Genomic DNA, 22,968 nt, shown 5'->3' with positions numbered 1-22,968 from the left:
TTCATTTCGTACTTATTAGGTTCGGGTATATTCTTACCTATTACTCTATATAAATTAGATTACAAAATAATTTTGTAAAAAATGCCTGCATGAGTGTGTGAACCAAAATAAAATACATCACATTATCATTTCGCCTGCATGCAGACAAAATCAAATTTAATATTTTTCTTATATATTTCCGATTTTTACAATCTTGAGGACACTATAACACTCTTAATTACCAATATGCCTTGAGAGAGGAAAAAAGGAAATAAATTTTTTTTTGGAGCCGGTGGCAAGTGGGGCCAAGTGGTTGGGAAGTTTGATATGGAAGGAAAGAGGAGCATCCAAGGCTGGGATTTTACCTTCCTACACAAAAATAATATCTGCAATCTCATGCTTGTGTAGTTGTGGTTGTCTTGGTATATGTTACTACACAATTTTCTCAAGTTTTGTCCGCAAACATTATGTTTGTTCAACTCAGTGGCAAAACAATAGTGATGATGTTGGCGTGCACATTGTTTCTTTGTCTATGTTACATTTATACCTCTCTAACTCTGATAAACGAGGGTGCCGACTTTGTAATGTGTTCGTTTGTGTAGGGTGAGTGTCAATCTAAGTCTCATATTGAAAATATAAAAAAGATGTGTCTTGAATATAAGTAGTCGAACAACTTCATTAGTATAAAGTCTTTTATAAGCAGCCGAATAACTTTATTAGTATGAAGTTTTTTGGAGGAGTCCTAAAATAAATCCGTGCGGACTTGGTCACGACTCAGGTTGGACAATATCATATTAATGCGAGTTAACGGGTGTTGCGCGGCTCAAGAAATAATATCAGAGCTGAACGGACAATACATACTAATGCGGAGTTAACGGGTGATTCTTGGATTGATTGAGGGTTAACGGGTGATTCTTGGATTGAGGGGATATCAAGTCTCACGTAGTCTTGTGGGAGGAGTCTGGAAAAGTTAACGAGTATGGCGCAGTCCACCAGTTTGAAAAAACATCATTTTGATAACCAAACTAAAGAGTGTTTCATGGAGCCATTCAGTTTTTCAGTATTTATTTTCAGAAACTATCATTTTCTCTGTAATTAAAAAAAGAATTAATCTTAGATGCTCAGCAGTCAGCATTCCTCGTGGCTGATTTTCCTATTCTCGTCACGAAACATCAATCGGTTAAAATAGTTGAATAAAACAATTGTTGCGGACAGAATTTTTGTTTACGAGGGCCTCTGCCACCTTTTAGAATTTGAAAAGGAATCGCGACTGTTCCTATATTAAGCTGGGGCCTCACCCGGTGACTCTCTGATTATCACCCTCAATCGATTTCAGGATATCGCAAATAGGTATAAATTGTTAGAAAGAATCTGCACAGATGAAAGTTTTTTGAAGAGAACAAATGAAAGTTAAACGATTATCAAATGACACCTGAATCTTTTTCCTACTCCTGGCGTACCTTTTTAATTGTCACCTTCGCTATTGTGCCGGTCAAATTGACCAAAATTTGACTGAAATTTATTAATATAATATCAATTGAAAAATAAAAAAAATATATATCACCAGAAATAACTTTTAATCTACTTTAACATGTAATTTTTAGTTTTTTAAAATAATGAAAGAATGACTTATAATATTTGATCAAAAGTTAATCAATTTGACTAACAAAAATAGAAATGTAACAACTACAAAGAGACAGAAGGAGTATAAATTTTCTTAAATGGAAATAGATGTATAATAGTTATACCATTATCATCATTGTTAAAAGTTAAATCGCTCTCAACAAAATATGTTAAAAGACTAGATCATATTACGTATTACTGTTTTTAGTGTTTGTCCCTGATAGAGCATATATTTATATATGTTTCTATATGATTTTATTCCCATAATTTTAGTATTTTGTAAATAATCGGGGTTTACTAATTGATTTTAAGTGTTTAATTTCAAGAAAATAAATATTCTTAAAGTTGGATTAAATCAAACTTATTTGGGCTTAATCAGATGGAAATTCGGACTTTATGGATAGCCTGCGAAACAAATCTTGTTTGGGCCGTAACTTGAGTTCCGGACGTCAGATTTGGGCGATTCAACAGCCCACGCGAAGATATTGGAATTTTCTACAAGTTTAAAGTGGTCCAGATATCAAAATCCAACTGGATCAGCCCAGAATCAGGCCTGAACAGCAGCCTACAAATTTCAGCATCAGAATCCAACCCGTTTTAAGATATTATTTTATTTTCTTGTAAATTAAGAAAATTATTATATATATTAGGGTTTGATAGAGATTAGAGACAACTAACTTTGTATCATATAGAATAATATAGAGATAGCTTTTTTAGAGAGAAAAGGGAGAGAAGCACCTGTGAGAGATATTGGAAGAAGGAGTGAAGGGATTCATCCGGACTTCAAGCACTTTCGTCAAGTTGTATTCTTCGTACTTATATTCTTACTCTCATGATTTGTGGTATAAATATATATTTGTTTCATCTATTCATGAGTAGCTAATCCTTTGATCCAAGAGTTAGGTAGTATTTTTTGACTTATTATGTTTGTTTTGTTGGATGGTGTTTTCTCTTGATTTGTTAATCTGTCATTGAGCGCTTATACAATTAAAAGAGTAGCTAATTTTTAATTGAATCTCTATGAGTTATAACGAATCGGGAGAGGAGTTATAATTCTAGTACATGATATGATGGACACAATTTGAGTATTAGATCGGGAGATTGATATGAGAATTGTGAGACATAAAATCCTTGGTTCTTAATAGTTTACAAGTGTTCTTTGATTGATCATGGGAGTGGCTTTTAATGGATAATTGTAGGCATTATAATCTACCTTGGGAGAGGATTTTATAAATATTAGAAGGATGTTTTTAGCAAACAAGAGACACAAATTAGACATTCATGAAGAACTCTAATTCTTGGGTTGTTTTCTCTCATATTTATTATATAGTTTATTTATTTATTAATTAGTTGATATATTAATTAGTTGATAACCATACATCACCAAATTCTTCTCCACACTTCTGAATTGCAAGAGATAAGAGATTTGAAATTAGTATTGATATCAGTGCTTCACTGCGAACGATACTCTTCAAGATACTCGACAACAGTCCCCAATAATCAATTATCGATAATGTTTATTTTCAACTAAAATAAGTTATTCAAGCTTATTTATTTACATTTTTCATTTGATTTCAAGTTTGTCTTTATATATTATACATTTGTTTATAAGCTTTCCTATATTAGTATATATTTTTGATATTATTCTTTTATCAAATTATAAATTACTTTTAATAAAATAATGATGGAATTTTATATTGTAATTTATAATAAGTATTTTTTGTTCTCAAAAAACTGTTTCGAGATGTAAAAGTAAGAAAATTTCACGTGCGATAAATATGTAATTATAAAAGGAGAGTTTTTAATATCGAATTTTTTCTTTTCAAATTAAGAATATTAAAAATATTTCAGAAATGATCAAAATATTTATCAACCAAAAAACCATATCATAACCAAATTATACATGTTTATAATATATTCTTTTTCAAAAATAAAATAATATTAATATATATATATATATTTTCTAAGAAAAACTATATACACACCGAGCTCCGCATAGTAGCGGCGTTGTCTTGGGTTCAAAATTTACAACTCAACTCTGGAGCTCTGCTAAACAATAATGGAGGTCCCTAAAGATCAAATGTCTACACTTCTCGATTTGGGCCTTTACAGCTCCGCTGAAATGCTTGTATGTTCTCTTTTTTCATTCTCATTTCCACCAATTTTGTTCCAATTCTAGGGTTTTTTATTTGATTTCAGCTGATTATTTGTTTAATCTAATTGATTATCGATTTTTAGGGTTCTTTCCTTGTTTCTTCGTCTTCCGTGAATGCCGAAACTAGTCCTCATCTTAAAGCTGAAAACTTGGTGAGCTTTTCTCGATTTTACGGTGATTTATGTCTGTAATTTTGTTTGTTAATGGGAAAGATGATTGATTTTTTGTAAGGGTTTGATTTTTGATGCTTTGTTGCAGACTCTACTCGGTGATGCTTTGTTTCGAGAAAAAGAGTATAAGAGAGCTATTGTAAGCTTTTGTTTATTTAGTTATTTAGTGTTTATTAAATGTTGCCCAAATTCATTGAAATGTTAAAATTTGTCGGCAGAATAATTTGACACAATGCTTGTTTTAAAAATTCTGATGGAGTATTAATCAATAACGGAATGTTAAAGATATTAATAAACTACTAGTGATTGCATAGCTGCCTATATTGTTTTTTCACCGTATTTCTGTCTAGTCTTTATACGCCTTGCTCACACTTTTTACATGGATAGATGGATTTTTAATATAATGGGGTTGATTTTTTAACTCTTGTGTTTTTATAAATGGCGCTGTTGTACACTTCTAGAACACTCACGGGCCTCCAATTTAAGATTGCACTAGTTTTCTGAATATTTGAAACTATAATATTAGGTTTCTTGTTCTCCCTGTTACCTGATCAGCTGGATTGGAAGGGAGTTTCAGGAAGTGCAAATTGTGTTTTGATGCTTGTAATTATGTATTGGTGCATTTGAGTGTGGAAAAGTATCTTTGATTTGTTTTATAGATCAAGTATGAAGTATCAGTCAATGACCCATGACCTCTTGGTCAGATGTTATCTCCCTCGCTCCGCTTACCGGAGCTTGAGGGTTGGGTGCGTACATGTGTTTAATTAAAATAATATCAGTTAGTGATTCACAAGAGACTTTTTCAGCATGTCCTGGTCTTCATTAAAATCCAATGTGGTCTCATAATATATAGTGTACCGTTTTCAGGAGGTGGAGATGTCCCATAATTTGACCTGTCAAAAGTGCTAAGTTATTTGTGACTGGTTGTCTGGTAATTAATGCAATACTATTTTTTTCTCAACAAGATGTTTAGGAACAAAAGCATCTGTAGATGTTTATTTAATGTGATTGGACTTTAATATCATACAACTAGTAGAATCTAACTATGGTAGTATCATTTTCCACTAATTATCTTCTGTGCGTTTTTAGTTTCAACCTAGGAAGTACGGATACTTTGCTTACCCAAGGTATCTGTGTATCCCCATACACCCTTTATTGGATACTTGAGTACTTGGGGGATACTATTTCTAAGATATTATCAATTTTAACTATAATTTTCTTTTTACGATTTGTACTTTAATAAAAAGGATTAAAGTTTATAGTCACTTCTACAAAAAGAAAAGTTTTAACGTATGTGCCCTGACGTCCTTGTCCTTGCTTCTTAGATTTCCGCCCATGTTCAATTGGTGGATATAAACTACAGTATACATTCTTATGGTTATGCTGTTTTTTTATACTTATTTGTGTTGTCTAACTATTTTATAGTTACTCTGATAAGGGCTTATCGTATGCATGTTTTTGTCCAAGTTCCGTTTAAAGTAGAAATTTGGCATTTGCTAACAGGATTGCATACGTTGTTTATGATTTTATATTTCGCAGCACACGTACAAGCAATCATTGCAATACTACAAGAATTTTCCCAAACAAATTGCAACTAGGACTTCGTTATCTGCAGTAAACAGGTCCTCATCCCCAAATTCATATAACATTCCACCAATAAACGAAAATGAGGTAGTTGTTATTTTCATACCTTTTTTTAGATACAAGCTGCAATTATAATGTCAAGACTTTAGATGAATTGGGAAAAAACATTATCCAAAATGTCTAAATCAATTTCAGGTGAAGTTTAAAGTTGCATCTTGTTATGCTGCACTGAGTGAGAACAGAGCTGCACTTGCGGAGGTTCGAAATTGTTATTATTTGCTCATGAAAATCAAATTGTAGTACCTAGCTGATATAAAAGTTATAACTTATTGTTCGTTCAGTATTTTATCTGATACATGATATTTGTCTTACTGGTTGATAGTGGAGGGCACACTTGTTAGTATAGTATGTAATAATGATGAAACAGGCAGAAAGATTATTGTTAATTCGCTAAACTTGGCAGTTATATCTTACCATTTGCATTGATGTTTCTCAGACCCTGTACGTCTAGGAGTTCCGTACTACATAGCATGTCTAAATGATTTATTCTCCTTCAAAAAAAAAAAAGATTTATTCTGGTGTTATTGTGCAAATTATTTTAATTACCCTTCAATCTTTTTGGTAACCATGATTATAATAGTATTAAGCTGTTAATTACTGATATCTGTTCTTTAACTACAGATGGAGGGAATCCCTAGTAAAGCAAGAAATTTGCAGATGAATCTATTAATGGGAAAACTCTATCGACATTCAAGACAAACACGTCCTTCCATTACTTGTTACAGAGAGTGTTTAAGGTATATTATGTGTATTTTTATTTAAATATTTTTTCATTATTGATTTATCAGTATACGTAATCTGTTTGAGCATTTCTTTCCTAACACAGTTAGTTCCTCGAATGATTTTATCCAGTTTAATCTTCTTACCGACAATTAAATATTTTCACACTTTTATGAGTAGCCACGTCTGTCAATAATTTATGTTGTGGTGTGTAAGGTTTTTAATAGGTGTTGGTTATTTGATAGCATAGTTGATATATTTTTATTGTTCTTTTGCTAGGCATTACCCTTGTACTATTGAGGCTATCATAGCCTTGGCTGAACTGGGTGTTGCGGCAAAGGACATTATATTATTGTTTCCTCAGGTGCGTTTGTTGTTTAATTACACATTCTGTGAAATTGATCTTTGGATTTCGAGGAGTTCTAAGGACATAAATTCTAACAAGGAAAATTACTCTTTGAAACCAACCAACTAACAAAAGATGGAACAAACTATTTATCCCCACAGCAAGCTTTCAGTTTTGAGAAACTTCTTGTCATTGTTACTTTTGCTGTTGCTGTGTTGCTTATTTAGGCTAGAAAAGTAATTATCATCAGATTAAATAACTCTTGTATTTTCCTTTTCGAGAATCGATTTAGATCTGGTGATTTCTTGAGAAAGAGGAAAGTAGTAAACATTTTATTTGTTTTGCATGCCTGAGATTGCTATAAGTTTCTGATATCAAGCCGAATTGATGACTCAGTTTAAAGCTTTCAAGGTTTAAATATACTATATGAAATCAAGCAATTCTTTTTTCGTCTGTTTGCCAGACCTATATGAGATTATTTTCATTTGTCAACACTATTATTTTCGCCATAGTATATAAGTGGTAAATATATATTGAAAACTAATGTGACAGACCCCGAGCAGAAGTGGGAAGCCTCCTTCCGATCACTTGGACTTGAGCCGTTGGTTACAGGTAACTTATTACTTGAACATATTATGTGTTGGTTGTGTATGTGTGTATCCACTTCTAATTTGTAACTATTTATCATTTTGAGAAGAAGGCAGTAAATTTGAAAGCCTATTACAGTATTCCATGTAAGTTAATGAGTAGCCTTACCATAAAACTGCGTACATTTTGAATTGTAGATAAAATGACATACACTTTATGCTTGCTAATAGTATGAAACAGTAACTGATAGACTAGGAATGCTGTGACCTAAGAAGTAGATGACAATGCTCTTTTACTCAGGATAGCATTAAAGTTAATCGGTTCTATAACAATTAATTACTCCCTCCGTCCCCCTCAATTGTTTACATTGGAGGGGGACACAGAGACCAGTGTTGTGAAAAGCGCGCCTAGGCGCAAAGCGAAGCAAAGCGCACCCTTAGCGCCTCATATATGTCGAGGCGAAGCAACTTCAATGAAGCGCACGCTTTTAGCCTTGAAGCACAAAGCGCGCTTAAGCACGAAGCGGTAGAAAAACGCGCTTTAGCGAAGCTAAGCGCATAATAAGATATTTAATGTTATTGGGCCACTTTTAAGGCCCAAAAGTACTAACCTATAACAAAAATAAGAATTTTGGGTCACTTTTAAGGCCCAAAAGTACCAACCCTTAACAAAAAAAAGAATTTCAGGCCCAAATAAAAAGTACTAGCCTGGAATTGTGCCTATGAAACATAAATTTTGAATTTTAATATTTAATTTTAGGATTGTTTTTCCCTCTAAAAGTATTATTTAATATATTATAAAGGATAAATTAAGTTATTTGGCTTAAAGTTTGATTTAATATATTATGAAGTATAAATTATTTTATAAACCTATATACATATATCCTAAATAATAAATAAAAAAATTTGTAAAACATGCGCCTAGCTTCAAAGAAGCGCGCGCCTCGCTTTTGCGCTTTGCGCCTAGGCTCCAGAGAGTTTTGCGCCTCGGTGCGCTTAATGCTTTCGATAACACTGACAGAGACCAAGACAATGTATGAAAAATGAGTAAAGTTAGATGAAAAGTGGGTAAAGTGGTGGGACCTATCAATATTTAATAATAGATTTGAGATAGTGGAGAAAAGTAGTGGGTGTAATAGTAGTTTTTATTGTTGAATATGAGATAGTAGGGGAAGATAGTGGGTGTAATTATGGGAAAAACTTACTATTTATAGTAACGTAAAGAAATGAGAGGGACATCCCAAAATAGTAACTGTAAAGAAATGAGAGGGACAGAGGGAGTACATATTCTTTTCTGGAGGCAAATAGTATAGAAGCCACTGGATAAAATGTAAAGAATTTGTCCTTTTGGACCGTTAAACCCTTGTGGAAGCTACTAACTCTCTAAGACTTACTTGGGACTCTAGTTTAGCCTGTTCTGTTAGACAAAGAAAATTTTGTAGCTCATGGAGTCCACCTATATAGTTGTACATTTAGTATTACGAAAGTCGTTACCAGACTTAACATACGCTGCCTTGTCCATCTTGTCATTGTACTTCAACATTCTCAAATCTCAGCCTTTTTATTTTTTTGTATGCAGCGTTATGCCGAGGCCCAATGTTGCATTGCATCAAATGATTACAAAGGTATACAAATCCTCTTAGATGTTGAAGACTAATATTTATCAGATCTATATCCATGTTTTCACACATCTCCTTACATTTTCACTTAACCAACATGTTATTGTTTTCGGCCAGAAATTCTGCCATGTTAATCATTACATATTACCACTCATTACACATGGCCTCACAAATACATAGCCGGACTCAATTTTGACGCTTCTCTTGTGCATTATTAATAGATTCATATTTCAGAGTTGACAGATTGTCGTAAAACATCTAAGAAATACTTCCTCTCAGTTTGGCGTGTGAGTGATTCATCTGAAGAATACATTTGCTTTAATGTGGTTTACTGGTACTTGAAGTCTTCAACTACCATCTGTACTGATATGAGGCTATTATTTGATGCATTTGAAATGTTGTTGAGTTTATAAGCAGTCACTATATGTGCTGTGACTGCTGTCAGACTCTAGAGGTTTTTTCACCTCCCCATTTAAATGTTCTCTCTCTAACAAGTAGCTACCTAATTATACCCTTCGGATGTTCCTGGGCTGAAGTGATATGTACTTGATTATAGCTTTTTATAATGATTTTTATGAGTTTTGCTGGCAGGTGGTCTAGAACTCTTCACAGAACTGCTACAACGTTTTCCTAATAACATACATATATTACTCGAGATAGCAAAGGTAAGGTTAGCCTGAACGTATATGTAAGAGTTGAAGTACTTGTTATTTGTTTAGCTTTACTGCGTCCTAGCATGCACCAATGCTGAGAATGAAGGATTTGTACCTCCTTTAATATTGTTCTGACTCCTTGGTGTAGATACTATCTCAAAAAAAAAAAAAATAGTACTTTTTACTTTGAATTCTGGCATGTAGTTTAAGATCATAGAGAATTTAATTTTATAAATAAAGTTTGTTGAATCTTCTTTTTAGAAAAAGTAAAATACTTAAATTTACATTTAAGAAAAATTGAAAAGAAAATTTCCAGAGTTCTGTTAATTATGCACCTTATAAAGTACATGCAAAAAGTCAAAATGATAAGTATTTTGGGATGGAGTAGTTTGTTCACTTGACAGATTTTTGTAAAATTTATGTTCCAGTTTATTAGCCCTGGTTTTGATTGTTCTTGTTGTCTTATGTACACTTTAGAAACTATAACTTTTAATGAGGTGGCATTCGTCTATACACAGTTATAACAGTTGTAATGCATATAACCCAGTATCAGAAATTCCATTATTACCTTCTTGGAAAATCTATTTAGATGACCAGAAAGAGAATATGTCTCATTGGTGGATTTTTTTATTTTTTTTTCTATTTTATTAACATGTTGGCACGGATATTTCTTGCATTCTGCATTTTATTTCCTCAAGCATGTTTCCATTACCCAGTAGACAGTTGAGGTTGACATTTTTGCCCTGGAGGTGTGTAAGTTTAGGCTATGTTTGTTTTAAAGGAATGCAACTTGGGATTTGACTCTTTGCTCTAACCCCATTTGTACCCATATTTGATCTCTCATGAATTCCTATGGAGGCATGGACTATCTATCTCTATTACCTTGAATTGATTCAAGGGGTAGTCTTACACTCTTCATAATATCCTTAGTTACTATGAAATTGATTAAGAGATAAACCTATATCCTCTACTGGACCTCCGATGATATACTCATACCTCTATTGACGGGAATGATATGACATGGCTGTAGGCGTGGAATGTTAGGTGTATCCATATTATTGAACGAGGCACTTTGTTGTGCAGAAATCTATTTACCCATACTTGTTTCCATGTTATTCTTTTGTTAGTATGTTCTTAATTTTATCTGTATTACAATTTTCTGGTTGCTGACACCACTTTTAAAAATATGTGATAAATTAAGTTTTATTACATTTCTCTTGTGCCAACTTACAAGCCGAGTTTTCGCTCCTCTGCAATTTCGGATCCATATCCAAGATTTTACTTTTTTCAAAACTAAGAATATGGCACTTAAATCTGCTCCTGTGTCCCACACCTTTACTTGAGTTTGGACCACAATCTTAGTTGAACCAAGCATACGCTTGTGTGCACTTCATCTGTGCATAACACAAGTTACACACTCAATACGAGATGGACAATTTTTAAAGTAATGCCAGTCTACGCCTGTTCAACATAACCACAGTTTTTTTTCATTGTCAATATTGCCTACAATTTAATTGATCTACTTTAAGTCTGAATGATCTTTATGGATTACTTTGTATGAAGGTTGAAGCCATTATTGGAAAAAATGATGAAGCAATGATAAATTTTGAGAAGGTAATAGGATCGCCCTCATTTTGCAGACCCACTTTTCTTTTGTTATTTCTATAATCTTGGTATAGCTATCATTAATTTCTTCATCGTTATCACTGGTGACAGGTTAGATCTATCGATCCATATGTGATCACTTATATGGATGAATATGCGATGCTTTTGAAGTTGAAGTCTGACAACTCAAAGTTAAACAAGTTAGTTCATGATCTTCTGAACATCGATCCTACAAGGCCAGAAGTCTTTGTGGCTTTATCTGTTCTGTGGGAAAGAAAAGATGAGAGAGGAGCTCTATCTTATGCCGAAAAGGTGAGTTTAAGAAAATTGGAGGCGGACACACTTATCTAAAAACTTAAAGTTTTAACGTGGAAAGAGCTAGTTGCTATCTACATACCAACATTGCATCATACTAACATGCTCAATTCTTTCTTTATCATTCTGCAAGTAGAGCATCCGGATTGATGACAGACACATACCAGGTTACATAATGAAGGTATGTATATTATTTACTCCTAAATAACGAAAAAGGAAGGTTCTTGCTAAGAGATATTACAAGAGTACTTGCAGAGATTAATTTACATGATGTTTAATTCTGTATCATTCACGGTTCATATATTAATATCATCTAGACTTCCAGGGTAACTTGTATTTATCGATGAATCGGCCAGAAATTGCTGTGGTTGCCTTCAGATGTGCTCAGGAGTTGAGAGCTGATCTTCGATCTTATCAAGGTATTTTTCGAAGGGAACACCTAGTAGGTCAATGCTTTACTAATTGCAACAGTAAGTGTGCGTATTTTGATTGTTTTTTACCTCTTCTACTTAGGTCTGGTTCGTTGTTATTTGGCAAATTCAAAGGTAAAAGAGGCTCTGCATGCTGCAAGAGAGGCAATGAAGGCCATGCCTCAGTCAGCAAAGGCTTTGAAATTGGTAGGAGATGTGCATGCTAGTAACTCTAGTGGTAGAGAGAAGGTACACCATTGTGAAGCCGTTACTTTTTTTCTGCATAGATTCTACACACTATTTGAACTATCCTTTTCCGCTGAAAAAGGATATTGCTACATTTCGTGGATGGTTAGTGTAATATTACTATTTTACTGATGCTGAAGAAAGAAGCTGAAAAAGGATACTGCTAAATTGATTCGTGTATAGCTATTAATCTCACATTAGCACTGAGATATAATATATTAAGAATTTTAATATTGAAAAGTACTAATTAAAATATAATATTAATATACAAAGCTAAATCTAATATGAAATTATAACACGTAATATGAAAGAATTAGATATCTAATAATGGGAACTGCTGCTAAAAAGAATCTTAATTCTTATCCAATCAGAACTTATGGAATATATATAATAAATTAATTCTAGTAAGTAGGTTGTCAACATGTATATAATAATTTAGAATTGTAACGTTGAACACTATTACTTATCACATAATTATGGATATTGCAAGTTGTAACCAATTGAGGCAATTTTGTTAATAAAAGAACAAATGAAAAACAAGGAACAAAATAAGGTTGTTATAGAGAGAGAATTAAAGAGAAGTCAATTAACATATCGTCATCATTATTTTTATTAAATTACAACATTAATACAAATATTAGAAAGAAAGAATAAAATGATTCGTGCATCGCCCGAGATATAAGTTCGTATATAAAATAGTAAAAAATCATCTGCTTTTATGCATTATAAACCTATTAAAACTGATTTTTTTTGTGCATTGAATCAAATGCATAAGTTGATCATCTAGAAGACTTAAAACACAAGATTTGAAGTTAACATAACATTTTTGCACAAGTATATGTAAATAGCATACTTTTTGGTTTGATGATCAGCAATAATTCTCTGCTTTTGTGAACCAATTTTTGAGTATGATTTGTGAAAATATATATTAATTATGGACTGTGTAAGTATTAACATATCCGATACAGGAATACAAGTGTTCAAGCATCCCATTCTGTGATGCGTTGGGTAACCCTGGTATCCCACTATCCCTGCCTGCTAGCGGTGATCAACCGCTGTGTACAAATGTTTGCGAAGAGTAGTAGCTTGAAGCATGAGCTTTTTCATTTGCATTAGTCATATGTTATTTGGCAACGAGTCATTACTTGAACAGCCACAGGAAAACTATTTTTTTTAGAATTCTCTAATAAATCAATGTAATTTAGAAGGCGAGAGTTCTAGAAGCTACAGCTTGGCTAAATGATTTGACTTCTATTAAAATTCTCGTCTTTGGATACTTATAACTTTTTGTGAACTCTTGACAGGCAAAAAAGTTCTACGAGTCAGCCCTCAGGTTGGAACCTGGTTACCTCGGAGCTGCATTGGCGTTGGCTGAGCTCCATGTGATCGAGGGCCGAAATGGTGATGCTGTACTACTTCTTGAGCGCTATCTTAAAGACTGGGCTGATGACTCTCTTCATGTTAAGCTGGCTCAAGTTTTTGCTGCTACAAATTTGCTGCAGGAAGCCTTGACACATTATGAGGCAGCTCTAAGGTAAATCCTTCTAAGATATTCTTGATTATTAGACATGATCTCTTGCGATAATATTGTAAGTCAGATTTGTAGACACTAGTAATTGAAGATTTTATATTCTGAAATCAATCCCTGTAGTTAAGAAAGATAAATACAGCACTCTCCATTTCTGATGCCAATGAATCCACCATAACGTGCATTTCAGGATATGTCCTCAAAATGAGGCAGCAAAGAAAGGGCTTGACCGCTTAGAGAAGCTGATGAAGGTTTGTCTTATTGTTATTATTTCCTGCACGAGTCTGCTGTCGTGCATTGTATTTAATATACTTTTCTGTATATGTATGCTACTGGTCTGAAAAAATGTCTCCTGTAGGGGGTGGATCCGGATGCACCTGAAGAAGATGAAGAAAATGAGGTTGACGATGCTGATGGAGATGCAGATGAGGCTGACCTTTTGTGAGATTGCTGACATCGTTGACACCATAGTATAGCCACAGCTAACAGGACACTGATCTAAGCAGTGGTGGGACTTCATGTTCATGGTATCAGGGTGATGCAAGTGCTGAAGTGCCTAGCCACGCCAACTTCACGAGATATGCAACTGCATTGCTGGAACTCGATTCTAGGTTCTGCGTATAAATGAAATTTTTTATTAGAGTTCTGTGTCATATCATACAGCAACCTATTTGGGAATCGTAAATCCCATAACAATGCTACTTGTATAATCTCTTTAACTCCTAAAGAAAATACATTGTAATTAATGAGTAGATAACTGGATGTCATCCATGAGATTCAGTTAATTAGCTCGAAAATTATACATTAGAAATTCTGGAATTATACATTGTAATTTTTATTATGTTTTTTGATAAAAATATGTAAAATCAATTATAGATTTATATATATAGTGGTTTGGTTGATGCTCATTTTGCTAAATATTATGCTATCGAGAAAGGGAGTTGGTTGGATAAAATTTTCAAAAAAGAATGGTAAAAGAATTTGAGTTACACATAAGATAAAAAGGATGGTCATTAGACAAGTTATATTATTGGACAACATGAAGTTGATGAAGAACATCTAAACTTGTGGAATTTTATGCAAACATATAATGTACTTGACGAGGTTGAGGAATTTTATGCAAATATATACTCGTAAGAAGTACTATTGTACTTGATGAGGAAAAAGAAGCAGGAGGATCTGATTCTTCTTCAATATATCCAATCAATAAAAATAACATCACCAACAAAAATACCTTCTTCAATATATCCAATCAATAAAAATAACATCATCAACAAAAATACCTTCTTCAATATATCCAATCAATAAAAATAACATCACCAACAAAAATACCTTCTTCAATATATCCAATCAATAAAAATAACATCACCAACAAAAATACTTGATTCCTCTTCAATATATCCAATCAACAAAAATAACATCACCAACAAAAATATTATTCGTTTTAATTTATAAAACTAAATAATTTTATTTATCAAACACCTCTCTAAAATTGCTATCATATTTGACAGGAGGTACTAATCACAGTCATGCCACTCAGAGTAGAAGGTACTAATCACAGTCATGCCACTCAGAGTAGGAGGTACTAATCACAACCATGCCACTTAAGATCTGTATAAATGGAGGCCTATCATATTTGATAACGCAAATAAATAATGTTTCATATTGATATTATTAGTAAATCCAAGTTATTATATATTTTGTTTTTAGTTTAATAATTATTATTGTACTTTGTGAAAAGACCTTCATATTGATCAATATTCTGTAATTTAATAAATATCCCGTCAACAAAGGACAAAATTATATTTTAATTTTTAAAACTCATAGTACATTTTAAGTTGCAAAACAAGTGATGAAATTCATGTAATGTCGTGTTTTAGAAGTCGATAGGTGAGATGAGATATAGAGGATTTACTTTCATTATCTCGACTTATCTTTTTGTCTGTTACATAACCAATGATGAGGATACATTAATGAGGAATATTTATTTGAAAGAATATATATTGGGTGTGTAAAGCTAGCCAGCCAGGTCCTTAGTTTTTTCTGTTCTTTCAATATTAGCCATTTCTTGCATTCAGAAAAGTCTACAGTATTCTTCTTGTCGTGAATGTGATGGAGACACGTAGTCTCTAAGCTTTGGTTGAGGATTACCCTAAGCTCGACCTGGTTAAAAAGTAATTAGCTGCGGTTGGAACAAATACCCCATTAATATGAAGCAACTTGCTGGAATATTTAAGTCGCTTGACCAATGTTGCGATCCATAATTAATACAATGCTTTGCTTTCAGGAGTAGATATTGCAGCAGATAAAGTGCCTGTTTAAGCACTTCTTTCTCGAAAGTTAGATTTTTATTTTTCTTCATCCGTTTGTGTTCACTTTGAAAAAAAAACTTTTATAAGTCGTAATTTATTTCTCACTTCTAATCTATTTTTTTTACTTTAAGTTATAAGCACTTTCGTTCAGACGATAAGACAACGAGGAAGAGGTAAAAATGTGAATGCATGGAATATACGTTGCTATAAGAAGTTTCATCGTACGTGCGGGTGATTTAATGTTGAAAACAAAAGATGAATGAATTTGAACCATAAATAGGATCTGGACAAAAGTCGATTTATCCCTGTAATAGGTGCGTGAGGAGTTTCGTGGACTAAACTTTAAAGTAAAAACAATATTTATTTTTATTTGATCAGAAAAAATGTGCACAATTTTTATTTTAAGTTATCCAAATCAGAAATCTAATTCACATATTTTTGGATGCATGCTCATTAATGTTCATCTTAAAGAATTTAAACTCACTCATACAGTCATATGTATTCGTTACTCATTTTAATAATAAAGTATTATACAAAAAAAAATATTTGAAAAATGTTGTTGGAAATAAGAATGAATATTAATATCTTAAATTACTGGAATTCAATATTCTATATTAAATTTAAGAAATAAATCAAAATATCATTGAAATTTCTCCTCACCTTCTCCTATATAAACAGAACCAAACCAAACTAGTGCCATCACATAAGAAAACCAAGAGAACTCCTCCCATCACACAAGAAAATTTCCATGGCCATTACACCAAACACGCCCATCGACGGAAACCTGTCATTGGAGATGCCGGGCTACGGGAATGAGCCCCAACATGCCGGTTACTATCAGCCGTTGCAGCGGGAACGGAGGAAGGGGTTTGGATTGATGAAGAAGGGGCTGAGATCGTTGGTGGTCCGTGTTGTTACTGCAATGCTCTGCGCCTGTGCTGAGGGGACTGCTGATGAAGCTGGATTTGGTGGATGATTTTGAACTGTACTGGGAGTAATGTCGTTTTATTAGTTTGATTATCATCTTCATCTTGTTAGCTGTTTGAATCTTGCATCCGCCTTTTATTAATGAATAAATATTGCGCATTATTCCCGCCATTTTCAAATACTTGTTTATTTGCTTTGAACGGGATACTGTACTTGATTAGTTTTTCTTGCCAACAGTTTATAAATGTCGTTTTTCGTAAAATTGATGTTACTGCTTTGGGTGGGGCATTCGAAATCTTTGGTTGATTCCCGATTATTTTTTTCAAAGAAAACGTAGGTTGATTCGATTTATGAAATCTTATTATTTTTGAAAAAATTCTTAATCAAGAAAATATAATAATTTAAAATACTATATTACTTTAAATATGAATAATTGTAGAATTTATGATATAATAAATATATATTTATTTATTTCTAATAATAGTTGTTCGTTTTTAGATCAATATATAATATGATAATATTGTTTCCAACAAAAATAGTGGAAGAGACATGAAATTCAAAAAATAATTAAGCGCACAAGAAATTTTGATAATGTGACCTGCCCTATATGCTTGTTTTATTTTTAATATTAAAACTTCTTTCTATTAACTCTAAATAAGTGACCCACCGATTTGGCCGGATTTAATATTTTATAACATTTTTTTGAGGAATATAATGTTGACAGAAAACCCGACCCGATGAAATGAACAGATCCGGAAATTAGGCCTAGTACTAGTATATCTAAACCCGACTCCCGTTACAGCTTCTTACCCGCCGCAGTATTCAAAAGCGAAGCAAGTGCTCTTAGCGGCCATGGCTAAAAACCCTAAACCTAACCCTAATTCCACTATCAAAATCAAACAAAAGAGAAAACGAGCTAAGTCTGAAGATGATGATCAACAATTTGCTTCTGAGGACCCAATTGAAGCAACTCAGATTGAAGAAAAAGCACTGGAAATCGATACAAATGACAACAAAATCAACAAGAATGAGACGCTCACTTTCGAGTCTTTGAATCTCTCTGAGCCTACACTCAAAGCTATTAATGATATGGAATTCAATTACACTACTGAGGTACATTTACTTATATTTTTACGCTTATCTTTTGCTTGTGTTTTTGTGGTTTCGTTGATGAATGATTTTGTGTGATTGTAGATACAAGGTAGATGTATTCCACTTCTTATGGAAGGTAAAAATGTTGTTGCTGCTGCAAAGGCTGGCTCTGGAAAGACGCTTGCTTTTTTAGTCCCCGCGGTCGAGTTGCTGCATAAGCTTAATTTTGCTCCGAGGAATGGAACTGGGGTTATTGTTGTTTGTCCGACTAGGGAACTCGCTATTCAGGTATCTGTCTGATTACTTGTAGTTGAAATTTAGTTGTCGACAAAGTTCTTTATTGGAGTAGTTTCATGTGACTTATAAAATTTGTGTAGTTTGTGAATTTCTATTACTAGATAAAATTAGGTTTCCATTGAATTTAATAAGAATGCTTGATACGGCTTGTTAGAAGGATTGCAGAGTGAGTGGAGTGACTGGAGTCCTTTGTTAGTTTATTGAATAATTTGACATGGTTTTCATGTACTATGGAATAATTAGGCTACAGAATCTTATGTGGGTTTTGTTTAGACTCATGCAGTTGCAAAGGAGCTGCTCAAGTATCACTCGATGACTCATGGGTTGGTCATTGGTGGTGCGGCGCGGAGGGGTGAAGCAGAGCGTCTTGTTAAAGGAGTTAATCTATTGGTGGCAACACCAGACCGACTTCTTGACCATCTTCAAAACACCAAGGGATTTATATACAAGCGTCTGAAGGTATGTTTTTGACCATCTTCACCATTGAATTGTCGGTGATGATTTTTATCAATTTTAATGTTCCTGAACATTTTCTGTGTTTAGATTGTATACCATGTGCATAACACTAATTCTATTAGTCTCTGTCTTAATGCTTTAAGAATTAAGAGTAAGCACGAGGTTGCAGATAATTATATATTTAGGGGAGAGGGATTAGAATTTCCATATGTTAGAGGATGGTTCTTCATGCGCATGGTTATGTGTTTGAAAGAAGATTGTTCATTCTGGAAGAAATAAGAATTGAGATTTAGACAATTCATTCTATATAATCTAGACTCTTTGTGCAACTCATTTATAAACTAGAGTCATATGAAATACATTCTGTTAGGGAAAGTCTTATAGGTAAACTTTTTTCTCCTGAGCAATTGAAGTCGCTGTTCAAGGTCATAGGTTACTCCAATTTATCTATTAATTTTTTGGATGTTGCAGTGTTTGACAATTGATGAAGCTGACAGGATATTGGAAGCGAACTTCGAAGAAGAAATGAAGCAAATTATTAAAATCTTGCCAAAGGTTTAAGTTCTGTTTATAATAAATTTCAACCTTTAATGTTCCTTAATATTATTTTCTTTCAATTCCATGCATCTGGGTACAATGATGTTGTTTCATGTGATTGAACTATAAATTAAGATTGAAATGGTTACATGATGAGCAGGTGAGGCAAGCAGCCCTTCTTTCTGCTACCCAGACTAATAAGGTACTATATGATTAAGATTTCAGTGTAATAATATTTATTCAAACATTATAAGTTTTTGGATATTATATATTAATATTTTTGTTATCTCCTTTCTTTATGAAAAAATTGAATGATTTGAGCATCTATATCTTTTTCAGGTTGCAGATTTTGCACGCTTATCCCTAAAAGATCACATCTATGTCGGTCTAGACGAAGAAAAGAAGATGGTAAGCAAACACATCGAAGACTGTATCATATCTCATTATGACAATAATTGACAAGTAATTTTCTGCAGGTCACTAGTGAAGGACTAGAGCAAGGCTATTGTATTGTGCCATGTGCCAAGAGATCTATTCTTCTCTATACATTTCTAAAGCGGCATCTGTCACATAAAGTGATGGTTTTCTTTTCTTCAGTTGACTCGGTCAAATTTCACTCTGAGCTGTTGAAGCACATCAATGTGGAATGCTTTGACATTCATGGACAACAAAACCAGCAGAAACAAATTACTACTTTCTTCGATTTCTGTAAAGCAGAAAAAGGAATACTACTATGTACTGATGTTGCTGCTCGTGGCCTTGATATTCCTTCCGTGGTATGTTTGTGTTTCTACTTCTGATTGTAGCTTCATTAACTTGGACTGCTTCTGATTATAGCTTGATAAACTTGGACTATGTTACAAGTGGGACTAACAATTGGGTAAACATATAACATGTAGTAGCACATGACTTCACAAAGAATTAATTATGTGAACTCAAAGCATAGGATAATCCTTTATACAAATCATTTGAGAACTCATCTTCGTAAGAATATATTAATTTTCCATTATCATTTTGAAATTCGGCTATATCCCTCTAGTGTTTGTTTGGCTACTGAAGTAATTCTTGGTTTCGTTTAACCATAGTTTTCAAGGTGTTGCCTAGGTGGAAATGCGATTAATTATGTAATGAAGTAGTAGCCATTCAACCCCCCTAGATTTTAATGGGGCATGCTATGGCTTTTGGATTCTGGCCATTTTAAGCATCATGTAGCATTTATAAGCCAAATAGGTTTTCATATATGATAATTTCTAGTATAATTTACTTGGCTTAATAAATGTTAACAATCCATAAGCTTGAACCATCACAATTAAATCCTTAAAAATTGATATTAACTCTCTTGAAATGAAAATTCAAAATTTAATAAAGTTTATATCTTTTATAGTAATAATTTTTAATCAGTATATATATTAAGGTCTTTCTAATGTGTGCCAATGGGCAACCAATAAACACTAAATTTGATGAGTTTGGTGGATTTTTATTGGTGAACTTGGTGTAAATGCATGGGGTCCATCCATATTTATGATTTAGAAGACCAATAAAAATGTATCAAACTCATAGGAGTTGGCGCTTATTGTGTGCCCTTCGGCACTCATTAGAAAATTCGTATATATTATAAAAAACAATCAAATTATTATTATTTTTTAAAAAATTGTTTAACTATGTTTTATATAGATGGACCACCTGGGTGGCTTGGCTATGTCAATCACATTACCTATTTACCTTTACCATGAGACAACGCACATATCACATTATCACCAAAAATATAAAATTTGATGATGGATATTAAGTTCGTGCAGGTATAAATAACAACAATTTTATATCAACTTGAAGTAGTCTCATGGACAAGGAGTGTTTAATGTTATCAGTTGCTCTACTATTGGTGCAATGCTTAAATGATCTCTTTTGGTTGCAGGATTGGATTATTCAGTACGATCCACCTGATGATCTCAAGGTGTTAATTATGTCATTTAATAATTATGAAATTGTAACGTCTTAACGTTTATCATTCTATATTCTTATATCACCTTGTTTAACATACTTTTTGTAACTACATCAGGAATTTATGCATAGACTTGGTCGAACAGCTCGCGGGAAAGGTTCGAAAGAAAATGCTCTCCTAATCTTGACACCAGAAGAGTTGCCATTTCTCTTCTATCTAAAGGTATTCTGCATCTTTTCATGGCTAAGCAATTTATGATTAGGTATATGGATAAACTGTTTCTAATTTGTTTGTTTTTTTCTGGTGTGTAATATTACTAGTTGCATCACGTGGCCATTGCCTATAGAATATGACCTACTAATATATGATATTTGCAAAATTTGTTTAATTTTCAAAAGAGTTGCAGGCTAAGTAAAGCTGACTAGGTGTGAACACAGATTAGTTTTGGCAAATACAAAGTCCACCATATCACACTGATAAACAACTTAAGCTTCCTTAAAAACTGTCAACAGATATTAGGTGCTTTTATTTAAAGGGCTTTATATAAGCTCAAACGCACATAACAAGAATTTTTGTAGTATGTCTAACTTTTTATTTATATACACACACTGTTTTAAATGTCAGGAAGCCAAGGTTCCTCTTAAAGAGTATGAATTTCCTGAAAAGAAGCTGGCAAATGTGCAATCTCGTCTGGTAACTTCTGTTATCATATTTACACAAGTATCACTCTAAACTAGTACATCTTGTTACTTGAGCAAACTGTTTCCTTCCTTGCAGGAAAAGCTAGTGGCTACCAACTACCACTTGAACAAGTCTGCCAAGGAAGCATATAGAGCATCTGTATTAGCATACAGTTTACATTCAAGAAAGGACATTTTTAATGCTCGTCATCTCGATCAACAGGTTACGACCCTCTTCTTGACACAATCCCGTGTTTAGCAGTTTATCATATTATATTATCGTTTTCAGTGAAGAAATGAAAATTGCTGAGTAGGAATATAAAGCAAACATTTTTTTTTGCAACACTTTCCGCAAATTCAGTATTACTTATATAGTATGATAATTCTATAGTGGTGGTAAAGTACCAACTTGTCAGGTCTTCTATATGTTTTTTAATTTCTGTTAGTATTTTCTAATTTAGATAGCATATACTACTGATAACCACATGACTGTAGGTTTAGTAATAGTTTGCATACCATGATAGTTGCATTTAATTTTCTTTAAGATTTTGGTGAATAATGATTTAAAGTGACAAGATTATGAGTGCCTGGATTAAACTCTTGGTTGTAAACAGGCTGTGGCTGCTTCGTTTTTCTTTACTAATCCGCCAAAGATTAGTATTACTAGTGACAGAAGCACATCAAAGCCGAGGAAGTCTAAACGAAGTCGAAATTGAGTAGCTAGCAGGAATGATTTTGCTCTGGAAGAAAGGTTGAGCGGTCAATTATTCTTTTTTTTTGGGGTAGGTTATAATGACAACTTTGGGAAGAAACAAAATTGTAGTATTGGTAGAAACTGGAAAGTAAGATAATAGGAAAAATCAACAGCTGTTAAATTCTGGTCTCTGCCAATTTTGCATCAAGAATTTTTTGATTTTGTTATTTTATTTGTTTAGCATTATGCCTATGTAGTTATTTTGTACAACATTTGAAATACGTACACAGGAAATGTTAATGTTGTGCTATTTATGCCAATATGCTACCTATGTAGTGGCCGTTTGGGTGACCTTAAAATAAGTGCTTATTGCTTAAAATAAAAAAGTGGAGTAGAAGTTAGAAGCAAGTTAAGACTTATAAGTGATTAAA

At 33.1% G+C, this 22,968-nt stretch overlaps 2 protein-coding genes across 2 annotated transcripts; both read left to right on the top strand.

Annotated features, from left to right (window-relative positions):
- Positions 1 to 3,570: 3,570 nt before the first annotated feature.
- LOC108199878 (anaphase-promoting complex subunit 7) lies at positions 3,571 to 14,502 on the top strand. The gene is made up of 18 exons (XM_017367885.2): positions 3,571 to 3,730; positions 3,841 to 3,909; positions 4,016 to 4,066; positions 5,467 to 5,598; positions 5,707 to 5,769; positions 6,193 to 6,308; positions 6,571 to 6,655; positions 7,190 to 7,249; positions 8,804 to 8,849; positions 9,435 to 9,508; positions 11,060 to 11,110; positions 11,213 to 11,413; positions 11,553 to 11,597; positions 11,742 to 11,835; positions 11,930 to 12,075; positions 13,377 to 13,606; positions 13,791 to 13,851; positions 13,959 to 14,502. Exons 1-18 carry the CDS (start codon positions 3,662 to 3,664, stop codon positions 14,043 to 14,045), a joined length of 1,680 nt encoding a protein of 559 aa, XP_017223374.1. The 5' UTR covers positions 3,571 to 3,661; the 3' UTR covers positions 14,046 to 14,502.
- Positions 14,503 to 17,583: 3,081 nt separating this feature from the next.
- Positions 17,584 to 22,769, top strand: LOC108197180 (DEAD-box ATP-dependent RNA helicase 27). The gene is made up of 12 exons (XM_017364717.2): positions 17,584 to 17,952; positions 18,034 to 18,219; positions 18,502 to 18,687; positions 19,156 to 19,239; positions 19,382 to 19,423; positions 19,561 to 19,629; positions 19,698 to 19,997; positions 21,137 to 21,175; positions 21,281 to 21,385; positions 21,788 to 21,856; positions 21,941 to 22,066; positions 22,458 to 22,769. The coding sequence occupies exons 1-12, from the start codon at positions 17,692 to 17,694 to the stop codon at positions 22,557 to 22,559; spliced, it is 1,569 nt and encodes a 522-aa protein (XP_017220206.1). The 5' UTR covers positions 17,584 to 17,691; the 3' UTR covers positions 22,560 to 22,769.
- Positions 22,770 to 22,968: the final 199 nt, after the last annotated feature.

Source organism: Daucus carota, chromosome 8, assembly GCF_001625215.2.
Source record: "Daucus carota subsp. sativus chromosome 8, DH1 v3.0, whole genome shotgun sequence".
Lineage (NCBI taxonomy): Eukaryota > Viridiplantae > Streptophyta > Magnoliopsida > Apiales > Apiaceae > Daucus > Daucus carota.
This window is presented reverse-complemented; position numbering and strand designations above follow the sequence as displayed.